Source organism: Branchiostoma belcheri, unplaced genomic scaffold (genome assembly GCF_001625305.1).
Source record: "Branchiostoma belcheri isolate BF01 breed outbred unplaced genomic scaffold, Haploidv18h27 scaffold18, whole genome shotgun sequence".
NCBI classification, from domain to species: Eukaryota; Metazoa; Chordata; class Leptocardii; order Amphioxiformes; family Branchiostomatidae; genus Branchiostoma; species Branchiostoma belcheri.
In genome coordinates this window covers 3,495,125-3,511,378 of record NW_017803268.1, presented here as the reverse complement: position 1 = coordinate 3,511,378, position 16,254 = coordinate 3,495,125, and the positions used below count along the sequence as shown (strand labels likewise).

General features: G+C 42.2%; 2 protein-coding genes across 2 annotated transcripts; one reads left to right on the top strand and one right to left on the bottom strand.

Annotated features, from left to right (window-relative positions):
• Nucleotides 1–6,913: 6,913 nt before the first annotated feature.
• LOC109467328 lies at nucleotides 6,914–10,910 on the top strand. Its single transcript, XM_019765273.1, has 5 exons — nucleotides 6,914–7,241; nucleotides 8,777–8,899; nucleotides 9,186–9,204; nucleotides 10,199–10,290; nucleotides 10,390–10,910. The coding sequence occupies exons 1-5, from the start codon at nucleotides 6,914–6,916 to the stop codon at nucleotides 10,908–10,910; spliced, it is 1,083 nt and encodes a 360-aa protein (XP_019620832.1).
• Nucleotides 10,911–11,672: 762 nt separating this feature from the next.
• On the bottom strand, nucleotides 11,673–15,617 carry LOC109467419 (trans-L-3-hydroxyproline dehydratase-like). The gene is made up of 3 exons (XM_019765383.1): nucleotides 15,095–15,617; nucleotides 14,419–14,797; nucleotides 11,673–12,623 (listed from the first exon to the last, which is right to left on the bottom strand). The coding sequence occupies exons 1-3, from the start codon at nucleotides 15,562–15,564 to the stop codon at nucleotides 12,411–12,413; spliced, it is 1,062 nt and encodes a 353-aa protein (XP_019620942.1). The 5' UTR covers nucleotides 15,565–15,617; the 3' UTR covers nucleotides 11,673–12,410.
• Between the last annotated feature and the right edge of the window lie 637 nt (nucleotides 15,618–16,254).

The following is a 16,254-nucleotide window of genomic DNA, read 5'->3' as shown; positions in this document are numbered from 1 at the left end:
CGATGTACCTCTGACGAAGACATGAGATCTCCGACCTCTAGTTTCAGTTGCGTTTATCTGTCCGTCTGTCCGTCCGTCTGTTGGTCAACAAGATAACTCAAGAACGCCTGGATGGATTGGTTTCATACTTGGTGTGTTGGTAGGGTGTGACGAAAACTGGAAATGATTAGATTTTGGTCCCCCTAGTGGCTTCCCTTGGTACTGCAGCGCAACTTCCGGTTTTGATATCTCGCGATCTGGACATGCTAGGGTCATGAAATTTTGATGGAAGGTAGCTCTCGTGATTGGGAAGAAGTCATATGAATTTGGGCCCCCTAGCGGCTTGTTCTGGAACTGCAGGGCACTTTCTGGCAAAATGTTTAAAAGCCAATAAGTCTAGACAGGAACAACATATTTTCATTATTTTTGGTGTGTAGGTAGCTGAGAGAGAGATGTACATAATTAAATGCAAATTATGCAAATGAGGACTTAATTTGCATAATTAATGAGGAAATTCTATAATTACAGTGTTTTACATTATACTACTTACATACATGTAATGTATGTAACCTATGGCAGGCGGAACTTCAACAGATACTAATTATGCAAATGATGACCTAATTTGCATAATTAATGCGAAGATTCTATGATTTCGTAATGGTGAATGATGAGAATGTCATACTTGGGACATCTGTAAGTTAATCAAAAGTTAACATACATCACGATGCATATATCATGTTAATGCAGAGGTCATTTGCACAATTAAAGAAGAAATTTACATTTACATATAAAGATCATATTTCATGGAGGTATGAGGTCTCGGAATTCTAGTTAGACATATAGTATTTTGTAATTTTACTACAATTTTGGTGTGTATTTAGTCTATTTCTTCTCCGTGTATGTTATATCACTCGAGTAGTATCCACTAAACAGTTAAAAGATTGTTTTGTAAAACAACAATCAACTCATCAGACAAACATTACGGTTTTATAAATTCAATACATATACATTAAGGTTTAATAGGGTCACATCAACAAGGGGCCCGGCCCAGTTACAAAATAATTTTCAAAATAATTTGCCACCAATACTAATTCCAATATATTTTGATATTCATCAAGTCGTCTGAATGATATTCATATCTATCAAAACATACGATGTTTACCGAGATGTGACTTTTGTATTATTTACGCTAGCTAATCCCTTATTGTCGCAATTCTTTCTAAGTACGAAAGTATTGTTTTGCATGGCTGAGCTCGAGTTGCGTGTTTGCATGTCTCTGCATGGCCATATTGCTTCAGTTGCATGGTGGGTGGGAGGTGATTTTAATAGACGATTGATAGGCAGGTCAAGTCTGAAAGTTACCCAGCATGTACCGGGTGGGAGTACTAGTAAGTGGGAGGTTTATGGAGGAATTCAGTACGCGGTGTAATACCCGCGATTAAATTACATCATGCAATCCCCTCTAAAGTTTCGAGACATTTATGAAGGTGGCAAAACTTCAGAGTGAACTTTAAGGTCAGGAAAAAAAATTCCGGGATCTCCAATTTCATGTTTTTGTGCGAAAGATATCCAGACTATCAAAAGTGGCATTTTCAATTACCTGTTGTTTATTGTTTATCATTCCAGGCAGTTTCAATGCCCTATACCGCCTCAGGATACTGCGACTAACCGGAAACAAACTGACGGTGGTTCGTGCAGACTGGTTTGAACCGGTCTCAGACTGTCCCGAACCAGTCTCAGCCCGGTTCAACTTCAAACCGATAACAGCCAAAGGAACAAGGCTACTCTTTAACATAGAGTTGGCGCGAAATCAAATTGAGTATATTGAACCAGAAGCGTTCAAAAACGTTCCGCTTTTGGGAACTCTCGATCTTTCAAACAACCGTTTAACGAGTCTACACTATGGTATGTTGGGACTGCCAGGACGAGAACATCACATATGGCCCAAACTACAAGGGAATCCTATCCGCTGTACATGCGATACTCATTCGTGGTTCACGAAATACAATTTACATACAAAATCAGATTTCAGGCTTTTAACATGTAGCTATCCAAACGGCTTACGAGGCACAAAATTGAACAATTTCACAAGCACCATGATAGAAACAATTCCATGCCCAACACCAAGACTTTCCATAGTGGAAATGCGTGATCAGTCCTTCCGTTGTGAAATATGTTGGGAAAAACAACCCCTTCAAATCATATGGACTCTCCCAAATATAACAGTACTCATCACTAACGTAACATACGGGATAGAAACGCATATCAAAATTCAGAATATAAACATCTCAACGTCATTTTACTTGAGTCCAAATGGTTTCAATTGCTGTCATTCCACATTTAATCATTCGAACTGTAACTTTGTGGGAAGAACAATGTCATCTTTGATAGTAAGTGAGATCCTCATTCAAGAATGGATCCTTAGTGGTGGGATTATTTCCTGCTCAGCTTTGTTTAGGGAAGAGAATATCACAGTTCAACATAACGTATCAGGAGTCGACAGTGAAATCCATTTGTCAAGTACCGTTCGTAATAACGTAAACGCCACCTTACACTCGTATGTAGCAACAACGCCTATACAGAACGAAACAGAACTTGTCTTTCTTCTGAAGTCAGGCTTGTATGGTACTGTTTCAATACATCTACTGGATCTGGTAACTACAGCTCTGTTTACATTGTCAGTTGTGGCGTTCATCTACTATGTTGTGCTACGAAAGACCGCATTGCAGAAGTCGCAATCGAATCAGGCCAACTGCAATCAGCCAATGAACGAGCAGGATGCTGCTGACGAGGTTTCTCATCATCACTACGAGGCAATGGAGGACAATCACCCTCCAGTGATTGGTCAGGACGAAATCGCAGTGACCAATCAGATGCCAACCACAGATGACGTCATCCCACCATACGGACAAGCTACTACATCGGGGGCGTACGGAATGGGCGCGGAAATGAACGCAACAGTAACCGCGTCTTCAGATAGTGGGAAACACAGACAAGGAGAGGTAAATGTGGAGGTAGAGAGGGATGGTGTTCATGGTAATGACGTGACTTAATCGAGCAACAAGTTCGAAGCTGCAAAAGATTCCAACATGAGTGCAGCAAGGAAGAATTCAAAGACCTGTCAGGCGTATGTTTTTGTAGGAACGGGCGAGGAGGCGTCCCACTCAGGACAAGAGCGAGAGCAAGAAAGAAAGAAAGAGCATGGCATAGTGCAAGAGCAGAAACAAGAACAGGATGAGGACGAAAGGCAAGGCGAGGAAAAAAGAGATATAGAAGAATCTCCAAAAGCATATGGCGAAGTTGAAGTTCCTAAGGTTGGAAATTAAAAACGTATAAACCAGAAAGATAACATTTGCAAAGCAAATGCATAATGTATACCTTCACATTTTCCAGCCTAAGGAACTATTGCTCTGTTTATTCTTATTACTCAAATACACACTAGTATATGGTGACCAGCCCCTACAGCTCTGTCCTGCTACATACATATGTAATGTATATACGTAACCGAACACCACTGAAGCAACAGTTACCATGGTGACAGACGTCTGGCCCAGGTCATTGACCATATGGTCCAGGTCATTGACCTTATATGTTTGGAAAAGGAGATCAAATGGAGCAACAACATGTTTCCTTCTGCGAAGGTAAACATAACAATGTATATCAAAATATTATAACCTGAAATATCTACAAGTTATAAATCAGTCAAAATTAAAAGTCAAGCTTGAAAACGCACAAATCTTCGGAACTGTACAGTGAAGTGATTTTAAAAACTAGAAAGGCCAATATTTGCTTTGGAGCAAATATAGCGATGGGTTCACCACATTTTACCACATGGCAGGGAAAGAATGAGAAACACAAGGGAAAACAATGCTTTAAATTGATATAACTATAGTATGAAGTAACATACAACTAAGACTACAACAGTTGGATAGCTATTCCCTACATTATTGGTTAGGATTGCATAATGCAAACTGTTGATTTTCAAGATAAAAAGAAGCGTTCATAGCCCGCATTCCAATGCTGGAGCAGGAAAGCTTAAAATACCTACCAAAACACTTGAATACAGACATACTGTCAGTATGGCATGGCTCTGTGCAGGTGTAAATGAAGTTAAGCCAGTTAAATCCCAACAGCCAATCAGCAAGGAGAATAGAGGAAAGCTGCATGCCTATTGGTTGATGCCTTGCATGCCATTGTGATGACTCATGTCCAAATGTGGTAAACACTGCACACTTACACAGTAATACATTAGCTATTACACAGCCAAAAAACTCAAATAAAACCATTCTAAAAGCCTGTATCACAATAATTTAAAAAACGCCTAGGGGTATTTGCCCACTGTACCTCCATACCAAATTTCAGGACCTTAGGCCCTAAAATGAAGAAGCTGAATCCATTTAAAGATATGGCAGGAGGAGAAGGAGAAGAAGAAACATCAGAAAAAGCAATATGGTTTCACCACACCACTTCGTGGTGTGGTGAACCCATAATTAACTAGAGTTCCCCGATCTCATACCTTCGCCAAATGATGTTAATCTTTATGACTGACAAATTATAGATTATTCCCCCCCTGATTTAAGGAATAGGAACCTAATTTTCATGAATTATATCATTTTATCATAATCTCAACAAAAAAAACAGTCTTATAGTAACAAACAATGCATTCTAGCACTTCCTGATAAATTATGCAAATGAGGTCCTGATTTGAATAAATTATGTTTAATGATGTTCACCTCAATTTAACTTTCAAATACCACAAGTATGAAATTCCAGGCAGTTATCATTACATAATTATAAAATTTTCTCATTAATTATGCAAATTAGGTCATTATTAACATAATCAATATCTTCCTGTGTTTCTCTCGTTGTCAATTACCAATGTCACAAGCTTTAATTGTCCTATCATGGAATGCAGCTGATTTATAGAATTTCACCATAAATTATGCAAATTATATCCATATTTGCATAATTGTCACATAATTATATGAAGGATCACGTAAGCTACCTACATACCAAAAATCACGACAATCCGTCAACCGGTTCTTGAGTTATCCCCTTTTGAATATTTTCAAGAATATATCGCTGCAGTTCCAGAGCAAGCCGCTAGGGGGCCTAAACTCACATCACTTCTTCCCCAGCACAAGAGCTACCTACCATCTAAATTTCATCACCATAGCATGTCTAGATCATGAGATATCAAAACCGGAAGTTCAGCTGCAGTACCATAACAAGCCGCTAGGGGGTCCAAAATCTAATCATTTTGAGGTCTCATCAAGACCTACCCACCTACCAAGTATCAAGACAATCCATCAAGGCCTTCTCAAGTTATCGTGTTGACAGACACACACACACACACACACACACATACACGAACGCCTCTGAAAACATAACCTTCTTGGCGAAGGTAATTACAAAGGGGAGCCTATTGAATTTACTACTTAGTTTTGGTGTAAACGTTTTCTTAAGAAACGGAAGTATGTCTGAATCTACGGGCTATGTGGTGAGCTCGTTCATTCAAGCATACTGATTTTGTAGTACTATTGAGTGAACTCTTATACATGAGACGAGGACAAATTATATGCATGATGTAACTATGTCATACGCTAGACAATTTGTCCCACGGATGTGCGACTTTTCATTCATCTGTGGTGCGTATTGCTAGAGCATAAGTAGGCTGAATGATTTATGTATGAAGAAAGCCATTCAAAAATTGTCTGAAAAAAGTGTATATTTGAAACTCATGATAAGGTTATATGTTCGCTGTATGCATATGCGTATATGCACCTTTTTTTTAAATCATACTTGCCAGAGAAGTATACATATAGAGTGCATTATATATATATATATTGTGTTTATGTGGTGTATAGCATACATGTAATCGTGTCAGGGAAAAAATAAATTGTCTGGCTGGAAGTAAGGCATTGGAAAATAAATATTGTGTTTTGGATGACGGTCCTAAAAATATTTGGTCGGTTGGTAGAGATTCTCATTTTTTTTAATGTCGGTAGAAGGGATCCAATAAATATTGTTTTGCAATTTAAAATTGTAATGCATAACGACACTTATATTTTTATCATCATATTTTATATAATTATACAGGCATACGTTGTACACAACTAGCACAAGCGTATAAAAAAACCGAGGAAAGCAGCACACACTACACATGGACAGTGTATATCACCTCTTCTATTGTAACAGAAATGTTTTCATCACTAAGGCCATGTTGATTTGATTATATGGATGACATCTGCGCGCGCATGAATTTTCGGCCGTTTCCAGAAAAACAAAAGTTTTCAACCATACTGTAAATCGTACAAAACAGTTGCAAAATGAGCAAAAATATACCATAAGTTACAAAAAAATAAGTAAAAACTATACCAATGCCGTAGAATGCCAAAATCAAACGAAAAAAGACGAAATTGTAAGGAAATGAACTTGGAGATTAGATTATTCGCCAAACCATATTCTGTCCCATTTGTTCAACCCTCATGACCACGTAGATTTCATAATGAAAACACCTTTTTTTTTTTTGCAAAACTTTTTTTTATTCGCACGCGCGCATCAGTTTTGGGGCTCCCGGAGGATGTCATCCATATAATCAAATCAACATGGCCTGAGATAAAAGAAAAAAAATCATGTCTCTATGTCTTGCAAGCTCCCTAAAAAGGCTAGGGTTTGGCAGGATTTTTCTATGGTACAGTCGGGTAACAAGAAACACAACATTTTTTTCCTTCTGCCTAAGTCGCGTATACGTAAGCTGCAGGAAATCCGGACAACCGGAGGTATTATAATACACATATTTACATGAAATAATGTAACACTGCAGGAATTATAACAAGCTAAGACGCGTCAAATCGAAGGCAGTTGATGCGAGAAACTGTGCAATAGACGAACGCACCGTTCGAGTCAGAAATATTTTGTTTACCGTGTAAAAATGGCTCGCTGTTCACTTCTGTTAGCCTTAATGATCTTATTGAGGTACGCGTCATGTCGTCCCGATTCATGCCCGAATTGTCGCGGTTATAATTTGAGGTCCAACTCGCTCACCAACGCCACTCAGGACGCCGAAGCTCTTGACGATCTCTCTCCCTATTGTGTGGTCTGTACGCCCGTACCGGGACACAGACGCCGGGATGTCATTCCGACATGCCCGCTTGTGAGAAGGACTTCGACGCTGTGGCTTCGAAATTTTCGCCTGGGTTCCCTGTCCTTGTCGGATCTGAGCCATCTGAAAGACGTCAAGACTCTGTATCTACACCCAGGTAAGTTAGGCCTCATTCCAATAGGACGGCGCTCTTATGACACTCTCTCTGCAACCTGAAATTGGACTGAGCGTGGAAAGATAGCCTAGAGATCGCCAAGGTCACCATGACAGCGCGCTCAGAGCGCCGTCACCTCGGGGACTGTTTTAAACCGACGCGGCAAATACCGTCGCACGGAGAGAGCGCCGAGGTCGCCATGTTTTGTGTCTAAATTAATGTTGGGGCCGTTGTGCGCTCTCATGGTGCTCTTTTCGCGCTCTCACGGCGCTCATTGTTGCATCGCCGTCCTCGGCGCCCTCACGGCGATGGCATGACTCGTTTCCTTACCATCGCGCTCATGGCCCTCTAATTGCGCTCTCATCGCGCTCTCATGGCGCTCCCATGGTGACCGTGGCGCTCTCTCCGCACTCTGGTCAATTTCAGGTCGCAGAGAGAGCGCCGTGAGAGCGCCGTCTAAGTGTAATGGGGGTATTAGGCCACACCGACTTCATTTTATGGATGACATCCTCCGAAGACCCCCAAACTAGTGCCTGCAGGCGAATAAAAAAAAAATTCCGGCCAAAAATTGAAATGCTACTAAACCACTGGGATACAAAGCTGGTATTGTGAATTTGCGGCAGCACATACAGTAGCGACGTATAGGACAAGTCGGCACATGCTGGCTTTTTGGGGAATCGGCACTATAACAATGTACTGAGTTCTTGAGTCGTAGTGCTTCGGTAGCCTGGGTGCCTTTCTCAGAGTTACCGCTGGCTCCCTATGGCTAACTACTCAGGCCTAGGGCCAGGCCAGAACCTCGGTGGATCTTTTTTTTTTTTTAGGACAGGCGAAAATCAATGCGCACGCAGATGTCATCCATAAAATTAACTCGGTGTGGCCCTAGGCACATTTACAAGCCGAGGATCTAAAGGGTTGTAGCCAACGCTCGTTTCAATCCGTTTCAGCCGATCCAGACCCCAATCAGGCTTGGAAGTCGTGCTTCACACTTCCAAACCAATGCCCCGACGGGTAGTTACGTTGTTCGTTTTTTTTAATGAAATGAAATGAAATAATTTATCAAGGTTGATGTTGTGCAGCTGAATATTTGGCGCACGTGCACATAGTCACAACCAGGATGGGGACAAAGACATCAGAAGGAACAATTTTAGGCATTACTAGTTATACTAGTAGTTTACTCGTATATAAGTTAGGAAAACTAAACCCGATAGTTCTTTGAATTCATTATAAATATACACATGTAAATTGTATAAGGTAAATATTTGTACTCCGGATCCACCAAAGATTTGACTTTGACTAAGATGATAAAGATTTATCGCGTTGCCTTTTTTCTGTTTAACTTTTAGGAAACCTTGAACGTTTGGAAAGTGGCACATTTTTGGGTCTCCTTCGTCCGAAATCCCTGTCACTGCGTCATAACAAACTCCCGTATCTCCGGAAGAACTGGCTTGTCCAAAGCAACGGGCATTTGAATCTAGATCACAACCAAATAGCCTATATAGAAGATGGGGCGTTTGGTATCGGGCATTGGGGGGCAGTTACTACCGCGGTACTCCTACAATGGAACAGGCTAGAGACGATCGGGCCAGGCTACTTCAGACAGCTTTCGTCGCTTATGCTGTTGGATCTACGATACAACAAGATTCACACCATCTATAAAGGTAACTAGGTTTTCATGCAATTATTATGGTCGTGTATGAAGGTTTACGTTTGGAAGATGTTTCATGTAAGACATCACCAAATCGCCGGTGCGCACAGTCAGGCACGCAAGCTCACATGCCGACCGTATTAAAGCGCCATTCCCGTCTGGCTTTTTTTCGCTGCCTCTGTTTGTGTGCACGTTCGTATGTACGTAGTAAGTGGGGGATGGAAGGATTTGTAGTAACCGTAGATGGGCTTACAGAAAGTAGAACTCAGAGGTTGTAGAATTGTGATCGCAGAAAGCAGTGACAAAAAATAGAGTTACGTTAAGAGGTGGTAGAAATTCTATAACCGCAGACGACAATAACAGGATATAGAGCTTAGAGAATTAGCCATTTATCAATTTTGGCTGTTGGCGGAAATTCAAGGTCATTTCTTTCATGCAGTGCTATTTCTTGTTACAATATTTGAGATATGGTAGTTTTGGACTGCTTTGAATTAGGATATTTTGAATCACAAAATATCAGATGTCCTATTTTCCACTTTATGCCTGTGTTTTCAGGCAGTTTTGATGGACCATACCGCCTCCGGATATTATGTCTCACCGGTAACAAACTAAAGACAATCTGTGCCGACTGGTTTCCGGACATAGGAGAACAAAGACTTCTCTATAGACTTGATCTAGACAATAATGAAATCGCCTACATCGAACCGGGAGCATTTGACAATACCCCGCTTTTAGGGGTTCTTGATCTTTCTAAAAACCACATAACGACTGTGCACCATGGTATGATGAAACGACAAGGCTTTTTCGGAGACACAGGAGTAAAACTAGAACAGAATCCCATCCGCTGTACATGTGCTATGGATTGGTTCATGAAAGCTAGTCTACACACAAAATCGGACCTGGGACTTTTCCCATGTAGTTATCCAAGCGATTTGCAAGGGATCCAACTGAAGAGTTTTACAAGTGCCATGGTAGCAGAAATGCCTTGTCCAACTCCAAAAATATCATTAACGACGACTTTAGGTGGTAGTTGGTCCCTCCGCTGTGAAATATGTTGGGAAAAGGAACCCCCTCTCATAAAATGGTCTTTTCCAGATAACACAACCGTCATCACTGACGTTTCATATGAAATGGAGACACGTTTAAACTTCAGGGATGTAAATATTACGACTTCGTTCTATATAAAACCGAAGGGCTTTAATTGTTGCCAATCCAAATCGCTAGGTACCAACCATTCCACTTTAGCGAACAGTACCTGTAATTTTGTGGGTAAAACAATATCTTTCATGACATTCGGTGAGATTTTCGCCAGAGAATGGCAAAATAAGGCTATTTCTTGTACATCGGTGTTTGCCTTAGGAATGGAAAACATTACAGCACAACAAAATGTGTCTGAAGTCCAAAGTAGGATTACCGTTTCACCTTCGAACTTTCTGACCACCGTTAACAATACAGCTAGCACCGTAACCAACTCACCTGTTACTACTACGTTCTCTAACTCAGTTATATCAACAGTGAATGGGACTGATATTGACCACAACAGACATCTAGTATATTTTATTCTGAAAAACGACGAGATTAACAAGGCTTCGTTCAATCTATTGGATCTAATCATCACAACTCTACTGACGCTATCACTTTTGGCGTTCTGTTATTTCGTCTTTCAGTCGCTAAGAAAGACCGCGCCGCAAAATATCCAAAACCAGAATTACACTGGGACTGTAAACGTACAACAAAACCCTGTCGACTTCCTTCATCATACTTACGAGACAATAGAAGACCAGCCTCAAGCGAGAGACCAGAATGGAGTCATACCAGGCGCTCAAATTCCAACCTCAGGAGACGATGTTATCGCACCATACGGACAAACTGTATTGTCAGTCTCCTATGGGAAGGACAAAGCTTTGAACGCCATACCGAGTACCTACCAGTCACAAAACAGAGTGACTGGTAAGAAAAGTGTACAAACTCCTTACTTAAAATGCGATGACCAAGCCAGACAGCAAATGCAAGAAAAGATATAAAGTCTATAACAAACAAGACATCTTTTATTCTTCGAAACCACCTGTTAATAAATAATACCATCATCATCATACATCACATCAATTAATAAAGAATAATTTCAAATCTTCTCCCCTTGAGAAGACATTTACCTGTTGTGTTTATATAGTTATTAAAAGATACAGATGTAATGTATAATGAATGAGGACCTTGATTAAATGCATAATGTAACTGTGTCACATGCTGGACTAATGAAATATGTATTCATCTGCCTTCCTCCACTAGACGAAAGGAAAAGTCAAACGGTCTACAGTGAGAAACCCAGCCGTCTTGCGATCAATACATCTACCAGATTAATCTCCAAGCAGATGTATACGGTGGCTTAAGCCTTGGTCACAACCCACCGTACGTGCTTTTTGTCCGTACGTTTTTTGGGAGGCTACGTCTGCTACGTTTTTTCTGAAAACGTGGGGAAGGAGAGTGGCATCGACGCACGTCACTCGCACGGTTTCGCAAGGTGTAAGAGTGTGGTCTGCACGCCAAGTCTGGCCGTAAGCGGTTGCGTGCATCGTACGTTGCGCAAGTGGTAAGCGATTTGTACGTGCTTACAACGTACGATCTCTGTGCGATTGCAACTTTACCGTAAGGAGGCCGTACTCTCACGTGCGTATTTCGTACGGTACGGGGCATGCGCGTCGCCCGTACTCGCACGCACGGGTGGTGAATCCATAGACCGCACGCTCCCAAATCCGTAGGATTCCGTACGGAGGCGGCACTCACCACGCACGGATGCCCTGCGTTTGCCCACGTTTTTGCACGTAGACATCACGCAGAAGTACATACGGCGGGTTGTGACCGAAGCTTAATGGACACTGATCTGGCCAATAGATATATGCCACCGTATGATCTGCTTGGAGATTATACCAGATCACTGTCGCCCGTTAACCTCTGAAATTTATTGCATTCCCCTCCTAGTATCCTGTTTTAGGATCCTGTATGAATATTTACGGATCTTCAACTCATGAGGTAGCAGGATATGTGAAGCAACATCTCCCATATATCTACAATTTACCTCACATTTCTCGGGTAAGAAAAATCACTGAAACTCAAATAAAACTTAGATATCAACTTTTACAAGTTGTTGGGCCAACCAAGTCGTCTTGTGATAAAATAAAAATGAGAAGAAATTTTGCTTTAGGAAAGTTGGTGGTAATTAAGGTTGTATAACATGGATGTATAATGGTGCATTAACAACCATGTAATAGTAATGACAATGTACATTTGCATAACGTTATCCGTATACTATTCTTCTGTTGTGACCTGTACTTAACCAAGATGGTATACATGTATGTGTACATTCATCCATTCATTAAAAAGTTACGTTACTCATGACATTGTATATATGTAACGTTATCTGTATATTATACTCTTTTGTTGTAACCTGTAGTTAACCCAGTGAGTATATGTGTAAAATAATGGCCTTCATTCATTCATTCATATATAATAAAATTATACGTTGACAATCACTTGACAAGAAAGCCGTTTTTCAGCGGGTCGTCCGACTCGACTGTAAACTCGGCTGTTCCGGTGTAGTACGAGTGTCCCGCCACCTCCACGATCACGGCGTCGAACTCCCCCCACTTGGTCTCCCTGACGGGCCGGCCGGTCATCACGGAGCCCGTGGCGCCGCTCGCGAACTGCCGCTCTCTGGTCGGGTCGATCTGCCCACGGCGATACTGTGGAGAAAACAAGGATATGATATAGGCATTTATAGCCTCCTTCGCAGGCTTGTGAGGCGGCGACGTTATTTTTTTCGGTGAGCGACGCGAATTATACTGCCGAGGGATGTTTGCTGCCGAGGGAGTTTTGCGTCGCTCCCCGAATAAAATTAACGCCGCCGCCTCACAAGTTTGAGAAGGAGGCTAGATATGACAACTTTTCTTCGTACATATGTGGGGTCGTGTGGTGTCACGGCAGAGTGCTCGACTCGGAACCAGCTTGTTACCAAGAGGTTCCGGGTTCGAGTCCTGACATGCCACCGGAAAGGCGACTGTCCTCAAGTGATATGAGTATTGTCCTGTCCTGCAATTGTCCTCTACGATGGTGGCGGCATAAAATAAGTTGAAATAACTTAAGTGTGCCGTCACTATGCCTAGTCACGAAATGTTGGAATAAAAAAATATATACATATGTCACGGGAAGGCCGAGGGGTCGCCTCACCGAGCATAGCTCAGCGACATTAAAGATTGATCGGGAGAGACGGCGGTCTGACTCGGACCGGAATAACCGACAATCGCCAGAGGTAATCTCCAAGCAGATCTTTCGGTGGCCGCAAAAGACAAAATGGCCAGGCTGCATCCATTAGCCACTCCTCTGGTCAATGGATACTGCCTCGCCACCGTATGATCTGCTGGGAGATTACGCCAGAGTGAAAACCTTTTGTGGACAGACTACGGCCTACGGCTACGGGACTGAACGAGTGAATGTCTCCTCACACAACCGCTAATGTTTCTCACCTTTTCTGTATCAGTATAGCCGGTATAACCGCCCTTCGGCGTAACACACCAGCTTCGCAGGCACGCGGCGCGGCGGCAGCTAGCTATATCACACCGAACGACTTGTTACACTCAATCTTTGCACATTTAATTGCAGGAGTTGTTTAAAGCTTTCTAGTGATGATGCCCCAACTGTGCTTGGTGGCAACGAGTTAGTTCTAGATCTGGGGAAATACGAGTTTTTGAACACCTCAATTCTTGGTTGATAACTCTGATATTTGAGGGCATGACTGTTTCTCGTTCTTTTCTGGGCTGGTATCAGATGATCCTTTTACTACGATTTATCATCAGAAAGCCCGGCTTAAATTACCACAGAGAGGTGTAATAAACATGCTATTTGATCCTTATCTTTCCGTTGTGGTCCCCAACAAGGACCTGCCGTGCTTCTGCATTTAAAATCAGCAAATAGGCCGGGCAAGAACAACGCCCAAGCTGGACGAAACGCACCAAAAGTGACATGCTATTGTGTACAAGATCGTGTATGTAATGCCTACAGTAAGAGGCATGCATACTGTAGCCAAGAGTGCAGGTACTAATACCTCTGTAAATGTACTGCTTTTAAGTATTTTTTTTATTCGTGAACTTAAAACACCACTGTTATTAATTCAGAATTAAAATCACTTGAATCTTATTAGATTTAAAAAAATGTTTTCTTCAATTTTGAAAGGACTGAAAAGCAACAATTACAAATATTGGTTTTGTCTATCACTAGTATCCCACCTGTATAGCAAATCTTGCCTTCACACCTTTCCTAACGAGACAAATACTCCTCACGAACATAAATGAATACTTAATACTCATCATCATTTTTATCATATGTAGATGTATGCCGAAGTACCTAAATGAAAACTTTTAGACAGTGAGTTGAAGACACTCGCTCTTAAAAATCTTCAACCTTAGAAGAAATGCTTTCGTCAGTTTTAAAAGCGAAGGACTTACAAAAAAACAACAACTTCAAATTGCCCTTTTGTCCCACCTGTATGGCAACTCTTGCCGTGACGCCCGAGCCCGTGGGAGACCTGTCCACGGCGGCGTCACCGAACACGCAGGTGTTGACCGTCGGCGTAGGGGCGTACTCGTCCCGCCCATCTGTGACAATCGTCCCGTACAGGAACGCCAGATCCGGGTGTCCCGGGTGGCGTAACGGGACGGCCTTCTTCACGGCCTCCGTGACTGCAGTGGCCGCGGTTTTCACAGCTTCAGCCGGAGCTGTGCGGAGATCTAACCCTAGAGAGCTGTCGGGGAGAAAGGCGTAGAACGCACCGCCGTACGCGATGTCTACCTTCACGCGTCCGTAGTTTGGCACGTCAACTTCTTGGTCGAGTGCGAAGACAAACGCTGGGACACTGTGGAACCTGAAAATAAAAGTGAATTCGATTCTTAGGTACAAAAATTTACGAGGGAAAGTTTACTGACGAAAAATACCGGTAGGAAAAATATTCTACGTCTCTCAGCCGGGCTCTTTAGCGCCAACTCCAATCAACCTTGACCGGAGAAATCTGATAATTTTAAGAGTTATAAGTAATGAATGAATGAATGGATAAATGAATGAGACTTTATATTATATGTTGGACTAGCTGAATAGAGCTCTCAGTTTCGTGTTAGAAAATAGAAGTCAAATTAATTAAGCTGAAAGAAAGAACAAAACTTACCGGACACGCCCACTTTTCCCGTCCTGGTAGTCGACCCAGACTTTCACCGGGCCGGTCGGGCACTGGATAACCAGCTCGGTCTGCGGGCTTTTCGCGGGAACTACCCCCTTGTCTACCGCATATCGCCCCAGCCCTATACACGCGTGCCCGCACATGGTGCTGTAGCCCTCGTTGTGCATGAAAAGCACGCCGATGTCGGCGCTTTCGTCGTCTGGCTCTACGAGAAGGGCACCGTACATGTCGAAATGGCCCCTCGGCTCCCACATCAACCTCTGCCGGAACACGTCGAGGTGGTCCCGTACGTATGCCCGCTTCTCCAGGATGGTTTTCCCCTCGATTCTGGGGTACCCGTCGGTGATGATTCGTATGGGCTCGCCGCCTGTGTGCATCTCGACGGTTTTGATCACGAAAGGAGGCGATTCGGACATGTTGGAGTCGGAAAGAGTTGCCGCAAGTTCGGATCCTGCCATGTTGGCGACTGATTGGGTCAAAGGTCAAACATGGAATAGTCCACTATTCCATATAGGGGTGTTTCACATTAATTAGAGAAATTTATTGCAAATCTATATACCTGAAGGCTAACTTAAAAGAACTTTGAAACAGAGTATAAAATAACATAAAAATCGACATAGTTGAAGGTAGTTGTCTAAAACTATGGCTATATCTAAAACTATGCCTGACGAGTTTGACTTCATTCTGGGGACAGCTTTTCTGTGAACATATTGAATACAATACAAAAGGCGAAAAATACATATTACTAGTATGTCAAAATTTTTTCACAATAGGTTGAGCAGTGGAATGAGTATTGCCCTCCTTGTGAAAAAAAGGAAATGTAAGGAAATTCGGATTTTTTTACTGTCTCTGTATGTGTACAAGGTATATGTGTAATGGCTGGTATAAACATGTGTACATGATGTAACGGGGGGTGCCCTAATTCCGACCTACCCCTAATTCCGTACTAGTTTGAAAAATCATTGTTGCGGCGTTATGCACGGGAGCACGTGCCCAAAAATAACCACAAGAATGGACAAATATTTTGTGTTGATATCGGTAATCTCACAAAGTTTGTTTTAGTTCGTACACTCCGACAACAGACGAGTGAAAAATGTGTTTGAATTCGACGCTTGTTCGGGGGTTGACGAGCGTGTCAAAAATGCAGG